The sequence below is a fragment of the Solanum lycopersicum genome, chromosome 1 (genome assembly GCF_036512215.1).
Source record: "Solanum lycopersicum chromosome 1, SLM_r2.1".
Lineage (NCBI taxonomy): Eukaryota > Viridiplantae > Streptophyta > Magnoliopsida > Solanales > Solanaceae > Solanum > Solanum lycopersicum.
This window is the reverse complement of record NC_090800.1, coordinates 3257899-3280746: the sequence shown is the minus strand read 5'-3', so window position 1 is coordinate 3280746 and position 22848 is coordinate 3257899. Positions and strand designations below refer to the sequence as shown.

The 22848-nt window shown below is 28.6% G+C and overlaps 3 protein-coding genes and 1 non-coding gene across 4 annotated transcripts; all 4 read left to right on the top strand.

The window, feature by feature from the left end:
- The first annotated feature begins 6428 nt into the window (after nucleotides 1-6428).
- Nucleotides 6429-7281, top strand: LOC101252516 (ethylene-responsive transcription factor ERF069-like). The gene has a single exon (XM_004228833.4). It carries the CDS (start codon nucleotides 6483-6485, stop codon nucleotides 7080-7082), a length of 600 nt encoding a protein of 199 aa, XP_004228881.3. The 5' UTR covers nucleotides 6429-6482; the 3' UTR covers nucleotides 7083-7281.
- A 4841-nt stretch (nucleotides 7282-12122) lies between these two features.
- Nucleotides 12123-15513, top strand: LOC101252806 (probable serine/threonine-protein kinase PBL3). Its single transcript, XM_019213012.3, has 6 exons — nucleotides 12123-12294; nucleotides 13510-13820; nucleotides 14086-14221; nucleotides 14296-14432; nucleotides 14507-14630; nucleotides 14843-15513. The coding sequence occupies exons 1-6, from the start codon at nucleotides 12234-12236 to the stop codon at nucleotides 15175-15177; spliced, it is 1104 nt and encodes a 367-aa protein (XP_019068557.3). The 5' UTR covers nucleotides 12123-12233; the 3' UTR covers nucleotides 15178-15513.
- Nucleotides 15514-15691: 178 nt separating this feature from the next.
- On the top strand, nucleotides 15692-21806 carry LOC101253116 (probable serine/threonine-protein kinase PBL18). Its single transcript, XM_026029021.1, has 6 exons — nucleotides 15692-15764; nucleotides 20173-20534; nucleotides 20720-20855; nucleotides 20933-21069; nucleotides 21149-21272; nucleotides 21394-21806. The coding sequence occupies exons 1-6, from the start codon at nucleotides 15692-15694 to the stop codon at nucleotides 21804-21806; spliced, it is 1245 nt and encodes a 414-aa protein (XP_025884806.1).
- A 622-nt stretch (nucleotides 21807-22428) lies between these two features.
- LOC112940771 (U4 spliceosomal RNA) lies at nucleotides 22429-22580 on the top strand. Its single transcript, XR_003245036.1, has one exon. It is a non-coding gene; the product is annotated as a U4 spliceosomal RNA (small nuclear RNA).
- Nucleotides 22581-22848: the final 268 nt, after the last annotated feature.

The window sequence follows — 22848 nt, the reverse complement described above, 5'->3', positions numbered from 1 at the left end:
CTTAATATGTGAAAGTTTTCTGTTTAATATCAGAAACTTCAGAGAAATGACATAACAAAAGCGAAGCTAGGATTTTAAGTTGGATATGAGATCTCTCTTTTTTTTTTTTCTTCATAATTTGATTAGAAGAAAATAATTTTTCAGATATAAAAATTTAAAAACATATATGCAAACATTGTGTGCGAAACTTGTTTTGACTTTTAAAATTTTAAATGTGTCACATAAATGAAATGTATGGGTAGAGAACCTCTCGGTCACTATGTAAACGTGAAGATCTCTTATGTATAAAGACGACGAAAGTTTGATAAGGGCTAAAAAAGACTCATTTTAAATAAATTTTGTAGTCTTCATTTGTGACTAGGGGTACAAAATTTAGAGACAAATGGTTTTTTAGCCTCTGTTTTAATTTATTTATCTTACTGTCCTTTTTAATCTGTTTAAAAAGAGATGTTTATTGCGTTTTTAATAATTCTTTAATTATAGCTTTCCACGTGATGTCTTTAATAACTCACAAAAATTAAATGACATTTCGTTATACAAGATTTAAAATTCTTCTATATTTTTATAAATTTTGTGCCAAATTAAAATTAGAACAAATAAATGAAGTGTATGCATGTCTGGCCTGATAGAATTTTCGTTCTTATTTTTTCCCCTCTTTTTTCAAAGCAATGACCTCAAAGGATGAACTTAAAAGAAATGAGGCAATCGAAAATTTTTCAAAAATTGTCCAAATAAAAAAATCTTTTACGTATTTACTGTTGTGACGAAAAAATGAAATCGAAAATCTAACAATAAAGAACACCAAATTTAACGTGAAAGACCCTTCAATCCGAAGGTAACCACCACAGGATCGACAAAATCCAAATTGCTTCACTATAACAATATGAGGGTTACAAATATTCTTCTAATGGCTACACAACAAGTGCCAAAAGAGAACAAACAATAGCTACACCAACAAAGGATAAATAGAAAGAAACGCCACCCAAACTCAGCTTCTGTTAGGGACCTAAAACAGGATCTTGCTGACCTCCGAATCCGATCTCCACCGTTCAAATCAACCACGTCACGAGCCACCACCGAAGGAATCAACCACATCACGAGTATAAGTATTTAGTAATTGCATATAGTTTTTATTCTTCGTGGTGTTTTTATTATCTGCTGCTTCATTTTATTTTTGTATCTTAAGGGCCCGTTTGGCCATAAATTTTCCAAATAATATTTGGGAAAAATTTAGCAAATAATGTTTGTCCATACAATTTGTCATTATTTGGCAAATATTTTTGGCAAATATCCCAAATTTCCAAATACTAGTTTTTTCTAGTATTTGGGCCAAATATCATTATTTGGGATATTTTAAAAATTAAAATTTTACCCCAATCTTTTATCTTTTACAAAAACACCCTCTCTAGTAGTTGCTTGCGTTGTATTACATCATTTTTTACGTGAACACCAAAATAGTGATGAAATATTTAGTGAATATTAAATAATGATATGATTGTTGATGAAAATTATTAAAAATTGGCTTTAGGTAACAAAGTCATGTACTTTATCTACTTCACGATGTATGTAATAATTCTTGTTGCACTCATTCCAAATTACCACATTGCTTCAGTGTCATGGACATTATTTGTTATTGTTGTAACTAACATTCAATTGACTTGTAATACAAACTTTTAGTTAGTTTTGATAGTTTTTAAAACTTGTGTGTATAAATCATATTTTTCTAAAAAGGTGAAATATATTTTCCAAATTTTATGGCCAAACACATGGTGAAATTTCACCCAAATTTTCACTCAAATAATATTTGTCAAGAATATTTAGAAATCTATGGCCAAACGCTAGCTTAATATTTCACGATCTTTTTTTTCTTATGACAATTCCCTTTTTGTAGTAGCTTCTCTTTTGAGCTAAGGGTCATCATAAATAATCTCTCTATTCTACAAAATTTAGAAGTTAGGTCTATGTAATGTAAGTACTACATGAATTGTTAAAAAAAAAAAATACAAGGCACAATTTTTTTTTTGCACTCTTTTGAATATGATTTTTGGTTCTACAAACAATATATTTTTGGAAATGTTACAATCCATGTTGTTTTTGCATATTGGGATGTTTTTAGGTAATGACTTATAGGACTCTTTTTGGATAAAAAGATAGTAGAGTGAAATTGCTCAATCAGTGTAGATTATATTGTCGTGGGCTTATTAATTTTTTTTTTTTACAAAATATTTTTTTATACATAAGAGATTGAAAATAATATTTTTGTAATTCAATTGTAAGAAGACTAGATATTCCATTTCATTGTTTCTCTATGTGCTTATACAAACTCAGTTATAAAACTTATATAAGTAGATTCTATTTCTTTAATTTTTATTTTTCTTAAAGATTTTATCTTTTAAATTATTTGAAAATCATTTATGGATTTGTGACATTTTTTTATTGTGTGAAAAATTTTCTATTTGAAACTTTAGAGAAATAGCTTATAAAAGAAAAATCTAGGGTTTTAAGTAAGTTTAAGAGGAGCGATGTAAAAATATAAATTTAAGTGAGTGGATGTAAAAATTCGAAGAGATAAAATTTGTTACTCTATTATAATTTAAATAGAAGAAAATGAACATTTTAGATCTTTTATGTATTAAAAAAACTATTTTATTAGTAATAATCATAAAAAGGATATATTAGTATATTTTATATATTATATTTTATTAAGTTGAATAATATTTTGAGCAAAGATAGTCAATACTTTTATGTAGATTAAAAATTAAAGCAATCATTGAATACCACAATAATAAAATTTTAATTATTTTAATGATCTTACTTAAAAAAAAGAACATTTTAATATTTATTTTGCACCATTTTCATAATTTCTTCAATACCCACTTGATGAGGTGTTGGTATGATTACACTATGAGATGTATTTCATCTTTTAAATTTAAATATAAAATATAGCTTTAATTTTAAATCATTTAGATATTTATATTTGTATTTCTGATTTCTTTTCTTTGATTTAATTCAATCTCAACATATCTAAGGCAAAAACCATATATTCCATATTCGATTTTAAATTCTTTAATTCTAGAAGCTCGATTATTTTCTTGAGTAACACCAACAATTATCTATTCTAATTAGAGCAATTTCGTGTTTAAATAATTCCATACTACTTTTAATTTTACAACAAAATAAATATTTGACTCGTATGGTAGAATAATTTACTTAATTAATTCATAATGATATTTAATCCTTCATACGTTTGACCATTGAGTTACCTAATAAGTCAAAATAATAATAAAGTAGTAAACTATTATCTATTAACTATTAACAAACTTGTAAGCATTAATGAATAATAATGATAAGCTATAAGTAATAACTAAAAAGTAATATTGTAATAATAATAATCTTGCTAGTATTTTAAGAAATAAATAAATTAATAACTAATAATAACAATTTATATAAGTAACATAATAATAATAATAATAATAATAATAATAATAATAATAATTAATAATACTCTTATCAACACATTAAGGATAATAATAAATTAATACATAATAAAAATAAGTTTTGGAGTAAATAATAAGTGATATTGTAGATATATATATATTTCTAATATTATAGAAATATAAAATACCTTTGAGCTTGATATAATGAGTAATTATAGAAATAATAAGCTGTTTTATACTCTCTTATTTTCAATAAATGATTTAGTTGTATGTGTAGATTAATTTTACATTTTTCTTACACAATGTTAAATAAATTAAGATAGTATAGTTTTCTCTTTTGAAATCAAATAATAATTATGACTTGGTTTCAAAATCATGTGAACAAAAATGCTCTTGATAAACAGCGTGTCAGAAAAGACATTCATTTAAACAAACTTTAACAACAGACAAACTTTCAAACTGACAAACTTTTGAAGAACAAACAAAATAAATATGAAAATCACAAATAAAATATGAAATACTAAATGAATAAATATAAAATCACATGATACATATTTTAGGCACGATTATGGCACAGCGAAAAAAAACGAGATTTATGAGGTCATTGATACATGGGCTGAAGATATATATATATATATATATATATATATATATATATATATATATATATATATATATATATATATATATATATATATATATATATATATATATATATATATATATATATATATGTATATATCATTTTGCAATGAAAATAGGATTAAACAAAACTTATATAGGTCAATTGAAAATTGGATTAGAAGAAATAAAATACAATAGATTTCAAAATAAAATAATTATTTATGGTCAAACAATATTAACCTTTTTATTTAGGCACATATATTTGAAGCAAGATCTAAAATCAATGTGATGTTTTCTTTATATATTCGATATATAACTTATATAATTTTTTTTTATGTATATGATAAAAGGGAAATGTATCTATAAATTTTAAAAAGTTCATGATTATTGTAATTTGAATACTTTCAAGATAGAAGGTGATTAGCACTTAAATTATTAAATTTTTTTATATTTTATATTAATTTTTAATGCTCAATATTTATTAATCTTAAGAAGATAAGTTTTAGCACTACATTAGTATATTTTTTTATTTTTCTCAAGTTGAATTAATTTTTTTAGTAAGTAGTCATTATTTTATGTAGATTAAAGTTTGAAGAAATCATTTAATAAAATAATAATCTGCCTAGAATTTTCAGAAAATAATAAACAAATGAATTCATATAAGTAATATAATAATAATAATAATAATAATAATAATAATAATACCACTTTAAGAAAAATAATAAATTAATAACTAATAAAAATAAGTAATCTACGGGTTAATTGATTGATTTGGGCCGATTTCGGATCGACCCGATCCATACAATAGACACCCTTAGTTTCAACAATATAAATGAGCATCAACTATAAAATAATTAACAAGGCAAAGAAATAAAATTAGTGATTCGTGAGAGTTTTTGTGTTCTTCTTTCAGGTACATTTAATTATCATCTTCTTTATGAAATGTGACATGTGTATTTCTACCTGCGTTTATTTGAAATCATTTTTTAGTCTTCTGCAAAAAGAATTAGATTTTATGTCATTTTATAAGAAAAATACATTTTTTTTTGCACATAAGAGATACGAAAATGTTAGTTTTACTTTATTCAAATCGTAAAAAAACAAGGGATCTCATTTTCTTGCTTCCATATATGCTTCTATCAACAAATTTAAAACTTATATATGTTTTAGATCTCTTTGTGTTTAAGCATATTATATTTTGAACTATTTAGTAGATTGTTAATGTGTGATTCCTTTTTTGTTAGTCCACATATATGATAAGCTTATAAATGTTGATTCCTTTTTTTGTTAGTCCACATATATGATAAAGAATGTCAAACTGAAAATAAATTCAAGTACAAAGAACAAATGTTTGTATTTTAATTTCTTACCATTTCTATATAGTGATGATTTTTAAAGTTTGAACTATATAAATGACAATTAAAATGTAAAAGATTTAAAGGCAAAACAAAAGATTTAGAGAATTACTAATTTGTCTTGGAGCTTTTGAGTTTTTTTTTTCAAGGTATGTTCTATCCTTAGCTTCTTTATCTTTTCTTGATCATCAGTTATATTTTTGAAGTAATTTATGTACGACATCTGAATTTCTGCGACGTATATTCTAGTTCTTTACACATATGTATTCATATTTTACATGTAAGAAATAAAAAATAACATTTTTCAATCTAAATTATAAAAATACAAAAAAAATTCATTTCTTCGTTTCTCTGTGTACTTTTACAAAAACATTTTAAACTTCTATATGTGCATATTCTATTGCTTTAGGTTGATTTTTTTCCCTTAATATTTTATCTTTTGAACTAAGTGAAATTCATTGTTGGAATTTATGACATTCTTATTGTGTGAGAAATTTTTTATTTGAAACTCTACTGAAATAACTTACAAAAGAAAAAAACTAAGATTTTAAGTAAGTTTTGAGATAAATGATTTTTTAATATATTTTTTTTATAAGAATATAGAATTTAAGTGAGTGGATGTGAATATCTAAAGAAATGAAATCTCTCACCCTATTATAATTTGAATTGAAGAAAAATAATCATCTAAAATCTAAAAGAGAACATCTCTTGTAAAGCCATAAAATTAAAAAAAGTTTGTAAATTCTTGAATCTTCACTTATGACAAGAAATACAAGATTTGGTCACATGATTTTTTAGTCTCTGTTTCAATCTATTTGTCTTATTGTTCTTTTTAATCTGTTTAAAAACGGATGTCTTTTCCCATTTTGACAACTGTTCAATTCTAGCTTTTCATGTGATGTCTTTAACATCTTACAAAATTGAATGAATTTTTTTTTATATTCTACATATCTTAGGTTTAAGACTACAAAACTTTAAAAATCTTCTTTATTTTCTTAAATTTAGTGCCAAATCAAAATAAAAACAAATAAATAAAAGATTTTCCTATTATAAATAGAGTGTATACATGTGTAGTCTAATGGACATTTTGAACTTTTTTTTTGTTTTGTTTTCTTTTAATGAAGCTATGACCACCAAGGATGAGCTAAAGAAGAATGAGGCACTCGAAAAATCCTCAAAAGTTGTCAGAGTAAAAAAGTTCACCAAACAATTAGGTAAAAGTTCTATTATCATGCCGCATGTTATACGTATTTATATGCAAGATAATGACGCCACAGACTCATCTAGTGATGATGAGGAAAATGTTCAAGGAGGAAAGTCCAAGCGCAATAAAATAATATGTAACGAAATCATCATTGAAAAGAAAAACACCAAGGTCGTTTCAAAGAGGATGTCGTCCAAAAAGAAGAGAGATAAGAAACTACTTCTAGAAAATGTGGAGAAGTACAGGGGAGTTAGACGGCGAGAATCTGGAAGGTGGGCAGCAGAGATTCGATATGGAAGAAAGGAAGCTCGACGACGTTGGTTGGGAACTTTTGATACTTCTAGAGAAGCTGCTTTGGCTTATGACAAGGCAGCTATCGAAATAAAAGGTGCTAATGCTTTAACAAATATTCTCGATCCACCACCAAAGGAATCAACCCCATCAACACCGTGCCACCAATAAGGAAGACACAAAAGGCAAATTCATACTTAAGTTAAACTTGATCGATTCAACTTTTTTTATAGGCAGATTTACTGCACTTTTCTATTTACGAGTTCAAGTTTAATCAATTAGTTGTTTATATTTTTTTTTAAAAAAATTCAATGTGGTGCTTCTACGAGCACATTTTAAGACTTTTATATGTGTATATTCTATTGCTTTAGGTCTTCTCGTCTTTGAGCATTTTATATTTTGAGCTATATTTTTTCTATTTAAAATTTGAAACTTCGGAGAATTGACATAACAAAAGCGAAGCTTGGATTTTAAGTTGGATCTTTTTTTTTTAATAAATAAATGATTTAGTTGTATGTGTAGATCAATTTTACATATGTGAAATAAATTAAGATAGTAATGTTTTCTCTTTTGAAATCAAACAATAAATGTGACTGGGTTTCAAATATCATGTGAACAAAAGTGTTAGAAAAGATGAATCGCTGTAAAAAAAAAAACTTACTTTTTAACTGACAAACTTTTAAATTGACAATTTTTTGGAAGACTGAATAAAACAAATATGAAAATCACAAATAGAATGTGAACTACTAAATAAATAAATACAAAATCACATGATACATATTGGATTACATTAGGATGGTTCACTACTAAATATACTTTTTAGGAAAATTATGTAATTATACGATTTAAGATAATATAATTTTAAAAAATTTCTACTATTTGAATTTCGGATATATCACTCAATTTCTATCAGATACATTATGACTTTGTTTGTGAGCAATTTATCTAATATAATGTTCTTGTTGATACATAACTCCAATTATCTCAACCCAAAATCCAGTACGATATATTTGTTATGTATATGGCAAAGGGGCAACGTATCTGTAAATTTTAAAAATTTCAAGATTATTGTAATTTTAAAACTTTCAAATAGAATGAAACTAGCACCCAAGTTATTAAAATATTTGTACTTAATACTAATTTTTAATGCTCAATATTTAATAATCATAAAAAGATAAGTCTTAGCACTACATTAGTATATTTTTATATCTTATCAAGTTGAATAATTCTTCTAGTAAGTAGTCATTATTTTATGTAGATTAAAATTTGAAGAAATCATTTGATAAAGCAACAAACTTCCTAGAATTTTCAGAAAATAATAAATAAATTAATTGTATAAGTAATATAATGATAATAATAATAATATTCTTATTAGCACTTTAAGAAAAATAAAAAATTAATAACTAATAAAATGTGACTTGTGACTTTTAATAGTTGTTGAGTTCTTCTTAGGTATGTTTAATTTCATCTTCTTTATAAAATGTGACATGTTAGTTTCTATGTGCTTTTATTTGAAATCATTTTTTAGTTTTCTAACAAAATAAATAGTTTTAATATATTCGACAAATTAAACACTTAGATACACGAGTATCTGTCAAATACATGCGTATATTTCCAATAATGCATTTATTCAGTAGATACATACACAAGATACACATATAAAACTAGATACATAAAATTGTATCTCGGTAATGCATCAAATACAACAATAATGTGTCAAATACATACGTAAAATAATGTGTCAAATGCATACGTAATACATAAAATAATGTGTCAAATACATACGTAAATCTCCACTTATTGAAATATTTTTGTTACGGTCTTGGGTGGTTAGGGCATCTCACCATGACAGTGTTTGCTTCACCTTTTGATTCATTGTTGCTTCTCACTTCGCCTAAATTCAATGAGATATATAAGTGATACGAAGTTTCTTGGTTGATTCATATTACACAAAGTATGCAATCGATACTATCGAAAATGTCAATTTTGATAAAGTTATTGGGCTTGAAATTTGTGCTTACGATGATACCCATTGTCTTTGCAAGCGAGAGGTGTCTCCCCTTGCGAGAAAAAAAAGATGGGTTCATGGGATGGGGGATTGGTTTGAGAGTGAGAAAATCAAAGGCTAAGAATTTTGATGTGTGTCGACAAGCAATAGAACATCCATTTTAATAGAGTGATTATTAGCGGTAAATTTCGACTGATTAAAGAAAGAGGGAGAGTTGAAGTTTGACCCTAACTCATACTCCTTGAGAAAAATATATTTGTTCTTTATTACGACATTAGTTTTGAAATTTAAATGTAAAAATAATTAATCAGTCATCGTTTTGAAAACCACATAAAAAGTATTGTCAATGTCAATAATTAACAACATTTGATTAACTCTTGAAATTCTATCTGTGATATATATATATATATATATATATATATATATATATATATATATATATATATATATATATATATTAATTCTCTTGTCTCAATGTATATATCACAGATAGAATTTCAAAAGCTAATCAAATGTTGTTAATTATTGACATTGACAATACTTTTTATGTGGTTTTCAAAATGATGACTGATTAATTATATATATATATATATATATATATAATTTAAAAATTACATGAAAAATATTATAAATTATAATTATTAATAACTTTAATTATTTAAAAATTACATTAAAATTTGACTCACTAAATTCTATATATGTGCATAAAATTAGACAAAAAAAAAACTCAATAAGTGCCAAACAGAAATGTCAACTTGAACAAATATTTAAAAGATAAATTGAGAGAAATATTATCTTATTCTTTTTATATAATTAAAGATGGTCTAAGTCATAAAAAATTGTTAGCTGGATTTTGTTTACAATGCTATAATTTAATTATATTAAATTATATATATAATAAGATAATAAAGATTTCTAGAATAGTCTAAAATGGGAAGTAGAGTACACATGACTAAATAATTTACTAATTAAGACAGAAAAGAATTAATTTTATTTTACGTTAAAGTCTTGTTCATGCAAGTACTAGAAAGATAACATATAAGATAAATAAAATCCTATTTTTGATATTATAATTAAATGATTCAAATATATTGGAAAATTTTCTATAAGTTCATTTTAGTCATTAAAAGAGTGTTGTTTTATAATATTTTTTTTATATTCATTTCTATTTTAAGTAGGTTAATTGACCAAATATTATTAAAGACTATGCTTTTTTTAGTATTATACTTTCGCTTTCTGTTGTCCAGTTTAATTATTATTGTAAATTTATATATGATTTGTTCTTATTTTTAATCTTTAATAATTTTTTTTCTAAATGAACATATATAGAACTTTTATGTTTCTTCTACTAAAACATGTCATATTTCGAGTTATCATTCAAGATTTATAATTGTAAATTTATATATGATATCTTGTTATTTTTAGAAAAAACGGTCTGAAATATATTTGCATTTTGATCGAAATTGTTGTTACCATATTGAATTTTAGAAAGGACTTTTTACCTCTGCACTATTTAATAGCGTAACTTAAAAGTATATATGTGTCCACGTGGACATAAAAAATATTGCATAATTATAAATAATAATGTGTCAACGTAAGCATATATATACATTTAAATACACTATTAAATAGTTCGGGAGTAAAAAGTACACTATTAAATAATTCAGGGAAGTAAAAGATTCTCTATAAAGTTCGATATCGTAACAGTAATATCAGTCAAAATTCAGTATTTTTCAAACTCTTTTCCATTATTTTTAATCTCAATACTTTTTTTTCTTAATGAACATATATGGAATTTTTATGTTTCTTTTACTAGAGCGCGTCATATTTCGAGCCATCATTCAAGATTTATAATTGTAAATTTATATAGGGAAAATGCACAAGTACCCCCTCAATCTATGTCGGAAATTTCAGAGTCACACTTATACTATACTAAGGTCCTATTATCCCCCTGAACTTATTTTATAAGTGATTTTCTATCCCTTTTCAACTTACGTGGAACTAGCTTAAAAAAAAAAGTCAACCAGCATTGGGCCACAAGATAGTGCTATGTAGGCCGAAAAGGGATGGAAAATTATTAATAAAATAAGTTCAGAGGGTAATAGGACCTTAGTATAGTACAAATGTGTCTTTGAGATTTCAAATATAGGTTGAGAGAGTACTTGTGCATTATCCCATTTATATATGATATCTTGAACTTTTTTTTCTCAATGAGCATGTAAAGAATTTTTATGTTTCTTGAACATGTCATATTTCGAGCCACAGTTCAAAGATTTATAATTGTAAATTTATATATTATATCTTGTTATTTTAATTTTGATATTTTTATTTTCAATGAGCATATAAAAATCTTTTATGATTCATTTACTAGAACATGTCATAATTCGAATATCTAAATGTTAAGTCTTATAAGGTTGCCTATGTAACACACTAATACCCTATTCTCTTTTAGTCTTCTTTTGTGTGCTTTACTTAGGTATCAAAATTTTCATTAATACAAAAACAAGTCAAAATTCTCTAGCAGTGTTAGCTAGGGACAATGATATGACAAAAGGGACAAATTGAAAAAAAGATAAATCATGGTAAAAAAAATTGGAGATTTAACCATAGATTTTAAATATTTCTTATTTTATTTGAATTTATTAAAATTGAAATTGAAAATAAATTTGTATTTAGTTATATTTTTTTATAAAAAAAGTATTTTAAATAATATTCATGTTTTAATATAGACTTAAATAAAAAATTTAAGTACAATTCTGCCAAACATTGTATCTATTAGGATCGAATCCACACACACACTTGATGAATGAAGAACACAAGAACTTTCGAGAGAAAGAGATGAGCGATCTAGAGAGAGAAAGAGAGAAATCAATATTTTGTGGTAACACCCCGTGAGTAAACTTCCACGGCGGTGGGGTATATATATTAATTATTTAGAGTATTTTTGGTTATACAGAATAAATGGAGAATAAATAGTACAGTACATCAAATATTAATCAGGCTCCACAATCTAACAGTATCTACCATATAATACAGTATAATAAAATACAATACAATATAATGCATTATGAAATAATAGGTAACGATGATCTAAACAAAGTGTAAGTGGCCCTTAGTCAAACTTTTTCTCAATGAATATATTAATGTATATTAGGAGTTAGCCTTGACTGAAGACCACTAAGGAATAATATTAAACTTTGGGTTAATTTATTCAACTATATATTTTTTTCCAAATATAGACATTTTTTTTCTCTTCTCCCTTCCCTATAAATTTCCAATTTTTATTTTCAAAGTATTATAAATTTCTCATTACAATGGGGAATTGCTCTGGAAAATCTTCAAAACTAGCTCATGCTTCTTCTAGCCTAATTTTTGGTACTATTCCCTTTTCTATTTTAAATTTATCTTTACATTTTTTTGCATATATAATTTGTACAAAAAATGAAATTCATATATTGTATATCACCATATCATATTAGTCACTAATAGATTCATGGCTATATTGTTGTGTGTCATTAGACAAGGCTCTACGCGTTTTAACTAGTCGTGAAGTCAGAAATTTTATGAGGGGTTTCTAGAAAAATACAATACTGTTGTCACACTTAGATTTTGAATTTTTTTTTAATCTTAATTTCAAATAAAATAGATCAAAATAACTAGGGATATTATGTGATTTATTAGTATTATGAATAAAAAAATTTTGTTTAAAGTTCGATTTTTTCAAAGGGCAAGAGAATATGGATGTTCTATTAAAAGGGAAAATGCAGAAGCACCCCCTCAACCTATGCCCGAAATTTCAGAGACACACTTATATTATACTAAGGTTCTATTACCCCTGAACTTATTTTATAAGTAATTTTCTACTCTTTTTCGACATACGTGGCACTAGCTTGAAAAAAAAAGTCAACCATCATTGAACCCACAAGATAGTGTCAGGTAGGCCGAAAAGGGATAGAAAATTATTAATAAAATAAGTTCAGGGGGATAATGTGATCTTAATATAGTATAAGTGTGTCTCTGAGATTTCGGGCATAGATTGAGAAAGTACTTGTGCATTATCCCATCATGTTATAAGGAATTTGGAACCTAAGGAAAGGGGGTTGGATAAATAGTTGGGGGGTTAAATAGTTTTTTTGAGGATAGAGGGACTTGAACCCTCACGATTTTTAAAGTCGGTGGATTTTCCTTTAACTATAAATTTCATCCTTTTTGAGGATAGAGGATAGAGGGACTTCAAAAGATCTGTCAGACTATAAAGTGAATGATTTGATCAATGAATATTCTATTCTTTCTTAGTCACCTTTGTTGTCAAAGTTTGCAATTATTAGCTTCTGCATAACGCGCTACAATATTGAGCGTAGAAGTTTGTTGCTTTGGTATATTGAGTTACAATATTTGTTTGGAATTTTTTAGTACATGACTTGTTGTACTAGAGGAACAGTAATGATTCGTATAGTCGACCCTACAAAACTTGTTGTACTAGAGGAACAGTAATGATTCGTATAGTCGACCCTACATAACTTGTTGTACTAGAGGAACAGTAATGATTCGTATAGTCGACCCTAACTTTGTTTGCAATTTCTGTTTCAGATTCTAATTCTGGCTCTTCAAGAAGTGTGAAAAGGGAACAATTTCATTCTCATAAACAGTCATTTCATAACAGTTTTCGCGCAAATGATTCATTTGTTCCGAGCAACCTTAAGTCATTTACCTTCAATGAACTAAAAAATGCAACTAGGAACTTCCGAGCTGATAGCCTTCTTGGCGAAGGAGGTTTTGGTTACGTCTTCAAAGGATGGATAGATGAGACTACTTTTGCTCCTTGCAAACCAGGAAGTGGTATGGTTGTAGCTGTCAAGAAACTTAAGCCCGAAAGCTTCCAAGGGCATCGAGAATGGCTTGTATGTCGTAAAGAACTTAAACTATGCCAAGGGTATTGTCCGCTTTGAATCTAACTTCAGGGCGTTATAGTTTTGTCCCCTCGGGACTTAACCTTACAGATGCCCTGAAAGTTGAATTCCTGACTCCGCCTTTTATGATCACTAAACGTCCCCTCTCATTCCGATGTGGGATTGGGCCAGAGTGGACAATATCTTGACAGTTAACATCTTTTGCAGCAATTCATTGTTGTGAGTTAACTTTGTTTTCGACGTACTAAACATGCAGGCAGAGGTTAACTACTTAGGGCTGCTTCACCATGAAAATCTAGTAAGGTTAATTGGATATTGCGCGGAGTTTGATAACAGACTTCTTGTTTATGAAGTCATGTCAAAAGGAAGTTTGGAAAATCATTTATTTAAAAGTGAGTAAAATCTCTTTACATTTGTTTTTGTATGCTTAATTATAAGGTTGACGATTAACGTCTTTTGTGAACAGAGGGAGTTCAGACTATACCTTGGGCTACACGAATGTGTATTGCAGTAGATGTTGCACGAGGCTTGTCCTTCTTACACGGTCTTGAAGCAAATGTTATTTACCGCGATCTCAAGGCTTCAAACATACTACTTGATTCAGTAAGCTCTCCAAAAACTGAAATGGTAATGATTAGCTTTTTAAGTCGCGTAAATTTTTCATTGAACTTCTGCAGGATTTCAATGCCAAGCTATCGGATTTTGGTCTGGCAAGAGATGGTCCTAGTGGAGACAGAACTCATGTCTCGACTAGAATTGTTGGTACTACCGGTTATGCTGCACCAGAATATCTTGCATCAGGTTTGTTTTGTAAATCTCATCTGATTTGTATCTTTTTCTTCCATTCCAAGAGCTCGTTTGGCTTAGCTGATTAACGGTAGTTGATTAGCATCACATATAAGTGATTTGACCGTCAGTGCATAGAATTTAAACTCTTTTGATATTTTTGGACGCGACTAACGTGGTAAAGGCCTTTCTTCACTAAACTTTCCAATTCAACTTGTTCAAAACAGGTCACTTGACACCAAAGAATGATGTTTACAGTTTTGGAGTTGTTCTACTAGAGTTGCTATCGGGAAAACGAGCAACGAGTGCTGAAAATGCAGGAGGTGCTGATGAGAAATTGGTGGAATGGGCAAAACCATTCTTATGTGATAGTAGGAGAGTGTTGAGAATAATGGACACAAGGTTGGGAGGACAATACTCAAAGAAAGGTGCACAAACTGCAGCTTCCCTTGTCCTGAGGTGCCTCAACGTCGATCCGAGACTCAGGCCAACAATGGATGAGGTTCTAGCTACACTAGAACTTGTACAAGCACCAAAAGATGTCATGAAGAGTTCACAATAGATTAAACAGGGCCAAATGACAAGTTAGTCTCAAGAGAAATGTCTATCATGTATATAGTAATAGATAAAGGAGCAAGGTCCCGGAGGCGGAATCAGGATTATTGAAAATCACTTAGTTCGAATGTCTAAATCAAATACATACATCTTCATGTCAAACTTAGTTTCAACTCACATTTATAGAAACTAGTCTATTAAGTTTAGTTTCAACTCACATTTATGGAAAACACACACATCTTCATGCCAAACTTAGCTTCAATTCACATTTATGAAAACTAGTCTATTAAGTTTAGGTTCGAACTCACATTTATGGTAAATACACATCTTCGTGCCAAACTTAGTTTCATCTAACATTTATGGCAAGTATACACATCTTACATGGCACGAGATAAATCATTTTTTAGTGTTATTTCAAAAAAAAAAAAAACTGTCATATATAAAGATGAGTGTTGAAACAAGACCCGCAAATTCTAAAAACCTAATACTAATAACTCACCAAATTAGAGTCATGCGAAAACATGGAGGCCACTCAAAATCTGACGAGTAGAAAAAGTGATCTTAACGTACTTTTGTTGAGGATCTTAAGTGCAGGTATCTGCATCATTAAAAGAGGTAGGTCGGAGAACATCTCTATATTGAATGTACGAGCAAGTAATATAGCCGAAGCGAAATAACTGAATCAAAGGACTGTAAAAAGATATAGCACAAATTCAACCAATTGTAAAGAATTAAATGAATGAAATCATTTGAACATTACAAAACTACTTATTCATCTCTGAAACTCAACATAATAAGTGATATAGTAAAAATACACCTTAACTTAGAAATCAAAGATTATCTTTTCAAGCTCTTTCTCATGGTTCCTATTTGCTTTCTCAGAACTCAGTTTAAAACAATTATATTTATTTAAAATTTCTCAATAAGAACTCAATGGATACTCAGGTATAGGGTTCGTGCCGTAAAATAGACATGAACCATCAACTCAATAAATCCAATGCACAATATACAACAATCCAATAATTATGAATAGAAATTCATTAATCATGAACTCTAGAACTCAAAACGCAATATTAACTCATCTCAAGAATATTCAAATCTAAGAATAGAACTCTAGATTATTCTTTTACTGATTTAAAAGTAAACATGGAGTGTGAGGATGAACTAGTGCAACACTATGATAGCTTTATTACGTACTTGATTATAAAGCTATAAGAATGAAAACTTTTTTTGAAAACTTGATTTTATCTTGAGCTTGAGGAAGAACATTGGTTTTATTGGTGGAAACCTTTGAACCTGGAATCTTGGTGCTTGCTCTCGATAAAGAAACTCTTTTATAAAGTTCTTACAGTGGAAGAACATGAGAAAAAAACCTCGGGTGAAGAATTCTCTCAGTATCTTGAATTTTTGATTTGAAGGTTTTAGGGTTGTTGTTTGAGAAGAGGAACCCTAGGTGAGTTTTAAGAGAACTTCTAAGTATACTTCAATGTTTATATTGATGATTTCGAGAGGAAAACTAGCTACTTAAATGATATACTCAGTTAAAATACTTAAAAAAAGAGAGGCATAAATAGGGTTAAAGACTTGGAAAAGGACCAAAATAACCCTAAAATGTGTGTAGCAAGCCTTCACGGAAGGGTCTACCATTAATCAAAATTTCTACTGTCTTGTAGGTCCAGTTGTAGAACATTGACGGCATGACAGGCGCTTCACTAAAAAGGCATAACATTTTACTTCAAACTCGAAATGAGGCAAATTTAGTGGCGCTTGGAAAGATGGCTCGTATACTTTAATTTTACTGGTCATGGGCTACCTAATTGATTATAAACTGAGAGGTATCGTTGTTTGAAGTTGACCTAAATAGAATATTATGTCAATACTTAATACTTAAGGAAATTTTCAACTCAACGTTGCGTTAGGGGTTTCTTGTGACCTTAATTCATATCTGAATTCATTATTACACAAAAGAATTGAACTTAACGCCTAAATATAATTTTTAAAAATTACCTAACAGGACCTTATACGTAATAAAGAATAGTTTGGGTCTTTAAGTTAAAAAAATTTAGGATGTAACATCTTTGGACTGAAAAAATATGGAAAAGAGAGTATTACAATTGCGTGGTGATTACAATTGTAGAAGAAGAGGTGCATTTTCTAAAAGTTGTATTACAATTGTATTAAAAGTATATATTAAATATAAACAATAGTTTTATAATAGCGCAACTTTCACATATAGCAAACATAAAATTCATGTTTGTATGTTATAACAAAGTTTGCATAATTGCGCTCCATAGCAAACATATATATGTATAATTCGTTATACATATACAATTGAAGAGAATTGTATAAAACAAAGTGTATAATATGAAGTGTATAAAACGAACTGCATAATTATAAGTGTATAGGGCGATTATATACAATTTGAATTTGAATAAAATGTGAAAGAGAGAAAGGCAAAAGAGACTTGGGCAGGGAAAATACAATTGAATCGATTATATACAATTTGTATAAAACGAGAAAGAGAGAAAGGCAAAAGAGACTTGGGCATGGAGTACTTTTATTGTTTGATTATAAGTGTATAGGACAAAAATATATGTACGTATTTGCATGTGTATACAATTTTCTCTCGCTTTATACAATTAGAAACACAATTTATACAATTCTATTGTATAAAGCGAGAGAGGCGAGCGACAGGAAGCGAGTGAGAGAGGGAGAGTGGCGAGCGAGAATATGAGGGAGAGAGGAACTGACAAACAATTTGCTATGAAACACAAATAAATCAAACGATAGCTACTATATTTATTTTATATTATTAGTTTGTCATTATATACAATTATCACTTTATAATACAATTTGAATTTGATACTATACATTGTTAGAAATTCGATTATTGTTTTTTAACAAATACAATACATTTCTAACAATATAAAATCAATTTAGATTGTACTGAAATATTTGAAATTCACACATATTATTTATAATATATTTGTATTAAAAATATTTTACTAGAGTCAAACTATAAAAACTTTGACTTACATCTTACGATGTATCTTTTATCAGATTAATATGTAATAAATTGATATTTATAGTACTTTTCGTATAAATTTTAAATATTTAAATATTTGATTTAAAATATTAAATTACTATAATCTAATTTAACTTTTAAAATTAGTCAAATTGACTTTCGAAAAGCATAACATAACAAATAAAAATGTACTAAAAAATATTTGAAGTAATTGGACCAATTATCAAGTGTGGAGCAGAAGCAGAATCTTTCATTTTCCAAATGCATTAATTTTGACTAAATTATTACTGTTACTGTAAAAAGATTAAACATAAATTTCAAGTTATTTCATTTTGTGTTAATTTCAATCTTACATAGAAATATATTAATCAAATCTTTGAAAATAAAAATTCATATCATGATTAGTAATAATAATTATTATATATATGAAAGTGGTAGCAATTAACATACTTCATTAATGTGTTTGGTCAAATAGTCTTTGCTTTATTCATATTTTTTCCAATATACATGGAATACTTATCATTTTATTTCTAATTATATATAATTTATGTATTATAATTTGTTAAGTAAATCAGTAAGTAATGTATTAATAAATAGCAATAAGTGGCCCTCTAATATTAAAAGTTAGTAAATCTATTTTTAAGTCAGCTTTAAAATTTTTGAATATTTGACAAATATAAAAATAACTGAAAATAAATTTAAAAAATTTACTTAAAATAAGTTTTAAAACGTTTGACCAGGTTAAAAATAACTTGAAATAAGTTAAAAATCAAAAGTAGATCTCCTTTACTTTATATTTTTTTACTTAAAAGTCATTTCAGTTTGACTTGACAGCTATGTTTTTTCGTAAGTCAATCCAAACAGGCCGTTAGTTAAACTTTTGTCTCAATGAATATCTTATTATATTAGGAATTTCCCTTGACTGAAGACAACAAAGGAATAATATTAAATTTTTGGGTTAATTTATTCAACTAAATAGTTTTCCAAATATAAATATTTTTTCTGTTTTTTCTCTTATTCCTTCTCTATAAATTTCCATTTTTTTTTCAAAACATTATAAACTTCTATTTACAAAATGGGGATTTGCTCTGGAAAAATTTCAAAACTTGATCATGCTTCTTCTAGCCTATTTTTTGGTACAATTCCCTTTTTATTTTCAAATTTATCTCTACATTTTTTGTATATAATTTGTATACAAAAGTTAGAACATCATGATTTGTTATGTGTCATTAGCCAAGGTTCTATGATTTTGCACTAATCGTGGAATCAGAAATTTTACTAAGAGTTTCGAAAAAAATGGAATAATGTCACACCTAGATTTTTGAACTATTTTGAGTCACCTTTGTGGCTACACTAGAAAACTATAATTTATTGCTGTCAAAATTTACAATTATTAGCTTCTGCCTGACGCGCTCTGTCTTTATTCAGTCTTTTGTATCCTGTTTTGTACAGAAGTTTGTTGCTTTCATATATTGAGTTACAATGTACATAACTTGTTGTACTAGAGAAACTTAAGTGGAGTAACATGAACAGTAAGGATTCATATACTCGATAGTCGAGCCTAACTTTGTTAGCAATTTTTATTTCAAATTTCTCTTTATCATTTTTTGTATATAATTTTGTATACAAAAGTTGAAAATTATGATTTGTTATGTGTCATTAGCCAAGGTTCTATGATTTGAACTAATCGTGGAGCCAGAAGTTTTTACTAAGAGTTTCGAGAAAAATGCAATAATGTCATACCTAGATTTTTGAACTTTTTTTACTCACCTTTGTTGCTACACTAGAAAACTTCAATTTAATGCTGTCAAAGTTTGCAATAATAGCTCCTGCCTGACGCGCTCTGTCTTTATTCATTCTTGTGTGTTTTGTTTTGTATAGAAGTTTGTTGCTTTGATACATTGAGTTACAATGTACATAACTTGTTGTACTATACTTGAAAGTCGAGCCTAACTTTGTTTGCGATTTTTATTTCAGATTCTAATTCCGTCTCTTCAAGCAGTGTGAAGAAGGAACAGTTTCATTCTCATAAACACTCATTTCATAGCAGTTTTTGCTCAAACGATTCATTTGTTCCGAGCAACCTCAAGTCATTTACCTACGACGAACTTAAAAATGCAACTAAGAACTTTCAAGCTGATAGTCTTCTTGACGAAGGACGTTTTGGTTACGTCTTCAAAGGATGGATAGATGAGACTACATTTGCTCCTTGCAAACCAGGAAGTGGTATGGTTGTAGCTGTCAAGAAACTCAAGGCCGGACGCTTCCAAGGGCATAGAGAATGGCTTGTACGTCGTAAAGAACTTAAAAACTCTAACTATCTAGGTCTAATTGTCAAGGTATTGTCCGCTTTAGACCTAACTTCAGGGTGTCATGGTTTTGTCCCTTCGGGATTTAGATGCCCTGAATGTTGAAATCCTGACTCCGCCTTTTGTGATCACTAAAAGTGGACAATACCTTGGGAGTTAACATCTTTTGCCACACTTGTACTATTGTGATTTAACTTTGTTTTTTCGAAATGCAGGCAGAGGTAAACTACTTAGGGCTGCTTTACCATGAAAATTTAGTGAACTTGATTGGATATTGCGCGGAGCTTGATAACAGACTTCTTGTATATGAAGTCATGTCAAAAGGAAGTTTGGAAAATCACTTATTCAAAAGTGAGTCGTCGAATCTCTTTACATTTGTTTACGTATGCTTAATTATAACGTTGACGATTAACCTCTTCTGTGAACAGAGGGAGATAAGGTTATACCTTGGGCTACACGAATGTGTATTGCAGTAGAGGTTGCACGAGCCTTGTCCTTCTTACACGGTCTTGATGCAAGTGTTGTTTACCGCGATCTCAAGGCTTCAAACATTCTACTTGATTCAGTAAGCTCTCCAAAACTGATTCGCATTAGACAAGTTACAACTTTTGAAGTCGCGTAAGTTTTTCATTGCACTTCTGCAGGATTTCAGTGCCAAGCTATCGGCTTTTGGTCTTGCAAGAGATGGTCCTCGTGGAGACAGAACTCGTTTCCCGACTAGAGTTTGTTGTACTAGGGGTTATGCTGCACCAGAATATCTTGCATCAGGTTTTCTAAATCTTACACCGTCAATGCATAGAATTTAAACTCTTTGCTAACTTTTGCACGCGACTAACGTGGTAGAGGCCTTTCGTTCACTAAACTTTCCACTTCAACTTGTTCAAAACAGGTAACTTGACACCTCAGATTGATGTTTATAGTTTTGGAGTTGTTCTACTAGAGTTGCTATCGGGAAGACGAGCAACGAGTGCTGAAAATGCAGGAGGTGCTGATGAGAAATTGGTGGAATGGGCAAAACCATTCTTGTGTGATAGTAGGAGAGTGTTGAGAATAATGGACATAAGGTTGGGAGGAAAGTACTCAAAGAAAGGTGCACAAACTGCAGCTTCCCTTGTCCTGAGGTGCGTCGACGTCGATCCGAGGCTTAGGCCAACAATGGATGAGGTTCTAGCTACACTAGAACTTGTAAAAGCACCAAAAGTTGTTCACAACAGATTAAACAAAGCAGATGACAAGTTAGTCTCAAGAGAAGACAAAGGTGCTCGGTCGATCTCCCGGGGGCGGAACCAGGATTTTCATTAAGCAGAGTCGAAATACAAAGAAAGAGTCCAAGGCAAGTACCTTTAGAGAAATGCCCAAGAATGTTCAAAATTAAAGCACTTTATTACTTGTTGAAATATATACAAGTCTATCATGTTAGTCAATATTGTTTGGTCACATTTGAATCGAAAATGTCTAATTAAAACACTTTATTTACTTGTTTTGAAATGTACAATTGGAACATAACTTTAGTTCAAATGTCTAAATGAAATATCGGGACAAGTTTAAGTGGTTGACTATGTATTGAGCCGAAACATTTTGAAAAGAAAAATTCTTATACAAGGAAAAACACTTCCCTAATAGAAATAACGAAATCAAATCCAATAATAACCTTTGTATACCAAATACAAGAAAATTACTTATTTTTCAGAAAAATATTTTCTTCCGTATGAAACTTGTACAAGAACCAAAAAAAAAAAAGTAACGAAAACAAATTTCATAAATGACATTACCCAATAATTATTTCCTAACCCACAACCCTAACACCCCTGCCCCCAACTTCATGTTACTTATATACCGAACATTTATTTTCCTGGAAAATATTTTCTTTCGTATCAAACGCACCTTTTATATTAATTCATAAGTTGGAAGGCAAATAATTTAAGTGTTTGCAATTGAAAAAGGACGTAGCTAGTGAGGTTCTAACCGAGGCGCGTCTATTGCTGGTTGAAAACTATTTCCAAACCTCCTCATCGGCCTTGGTGTTTGCCAAGGCCGCTGAGAATTTTTGGAAGGGCTTCCCTTTGGGGTAAAGCCCTACAATTCAAGTTCAAATTGTTGATAATATGCCTATTTTATACTACGATTTAAATTTTAGAGATATAATTTAACTATAAACTATGGTTAATATTATCTTTTGAACTTTTTTTTTTTTTGTAATTTTGTACATTTTTTGTTTTATGTTGCACACTTTGTGACGTGACTTCATGCAATTGAGGCGAGTGGAAGATATTTGAATGCCAGTTAGCCTAAAAAGTCATGCAATTGAGGCAAGTTGAAGATATTTGAATGCCAGTAAGCTTAA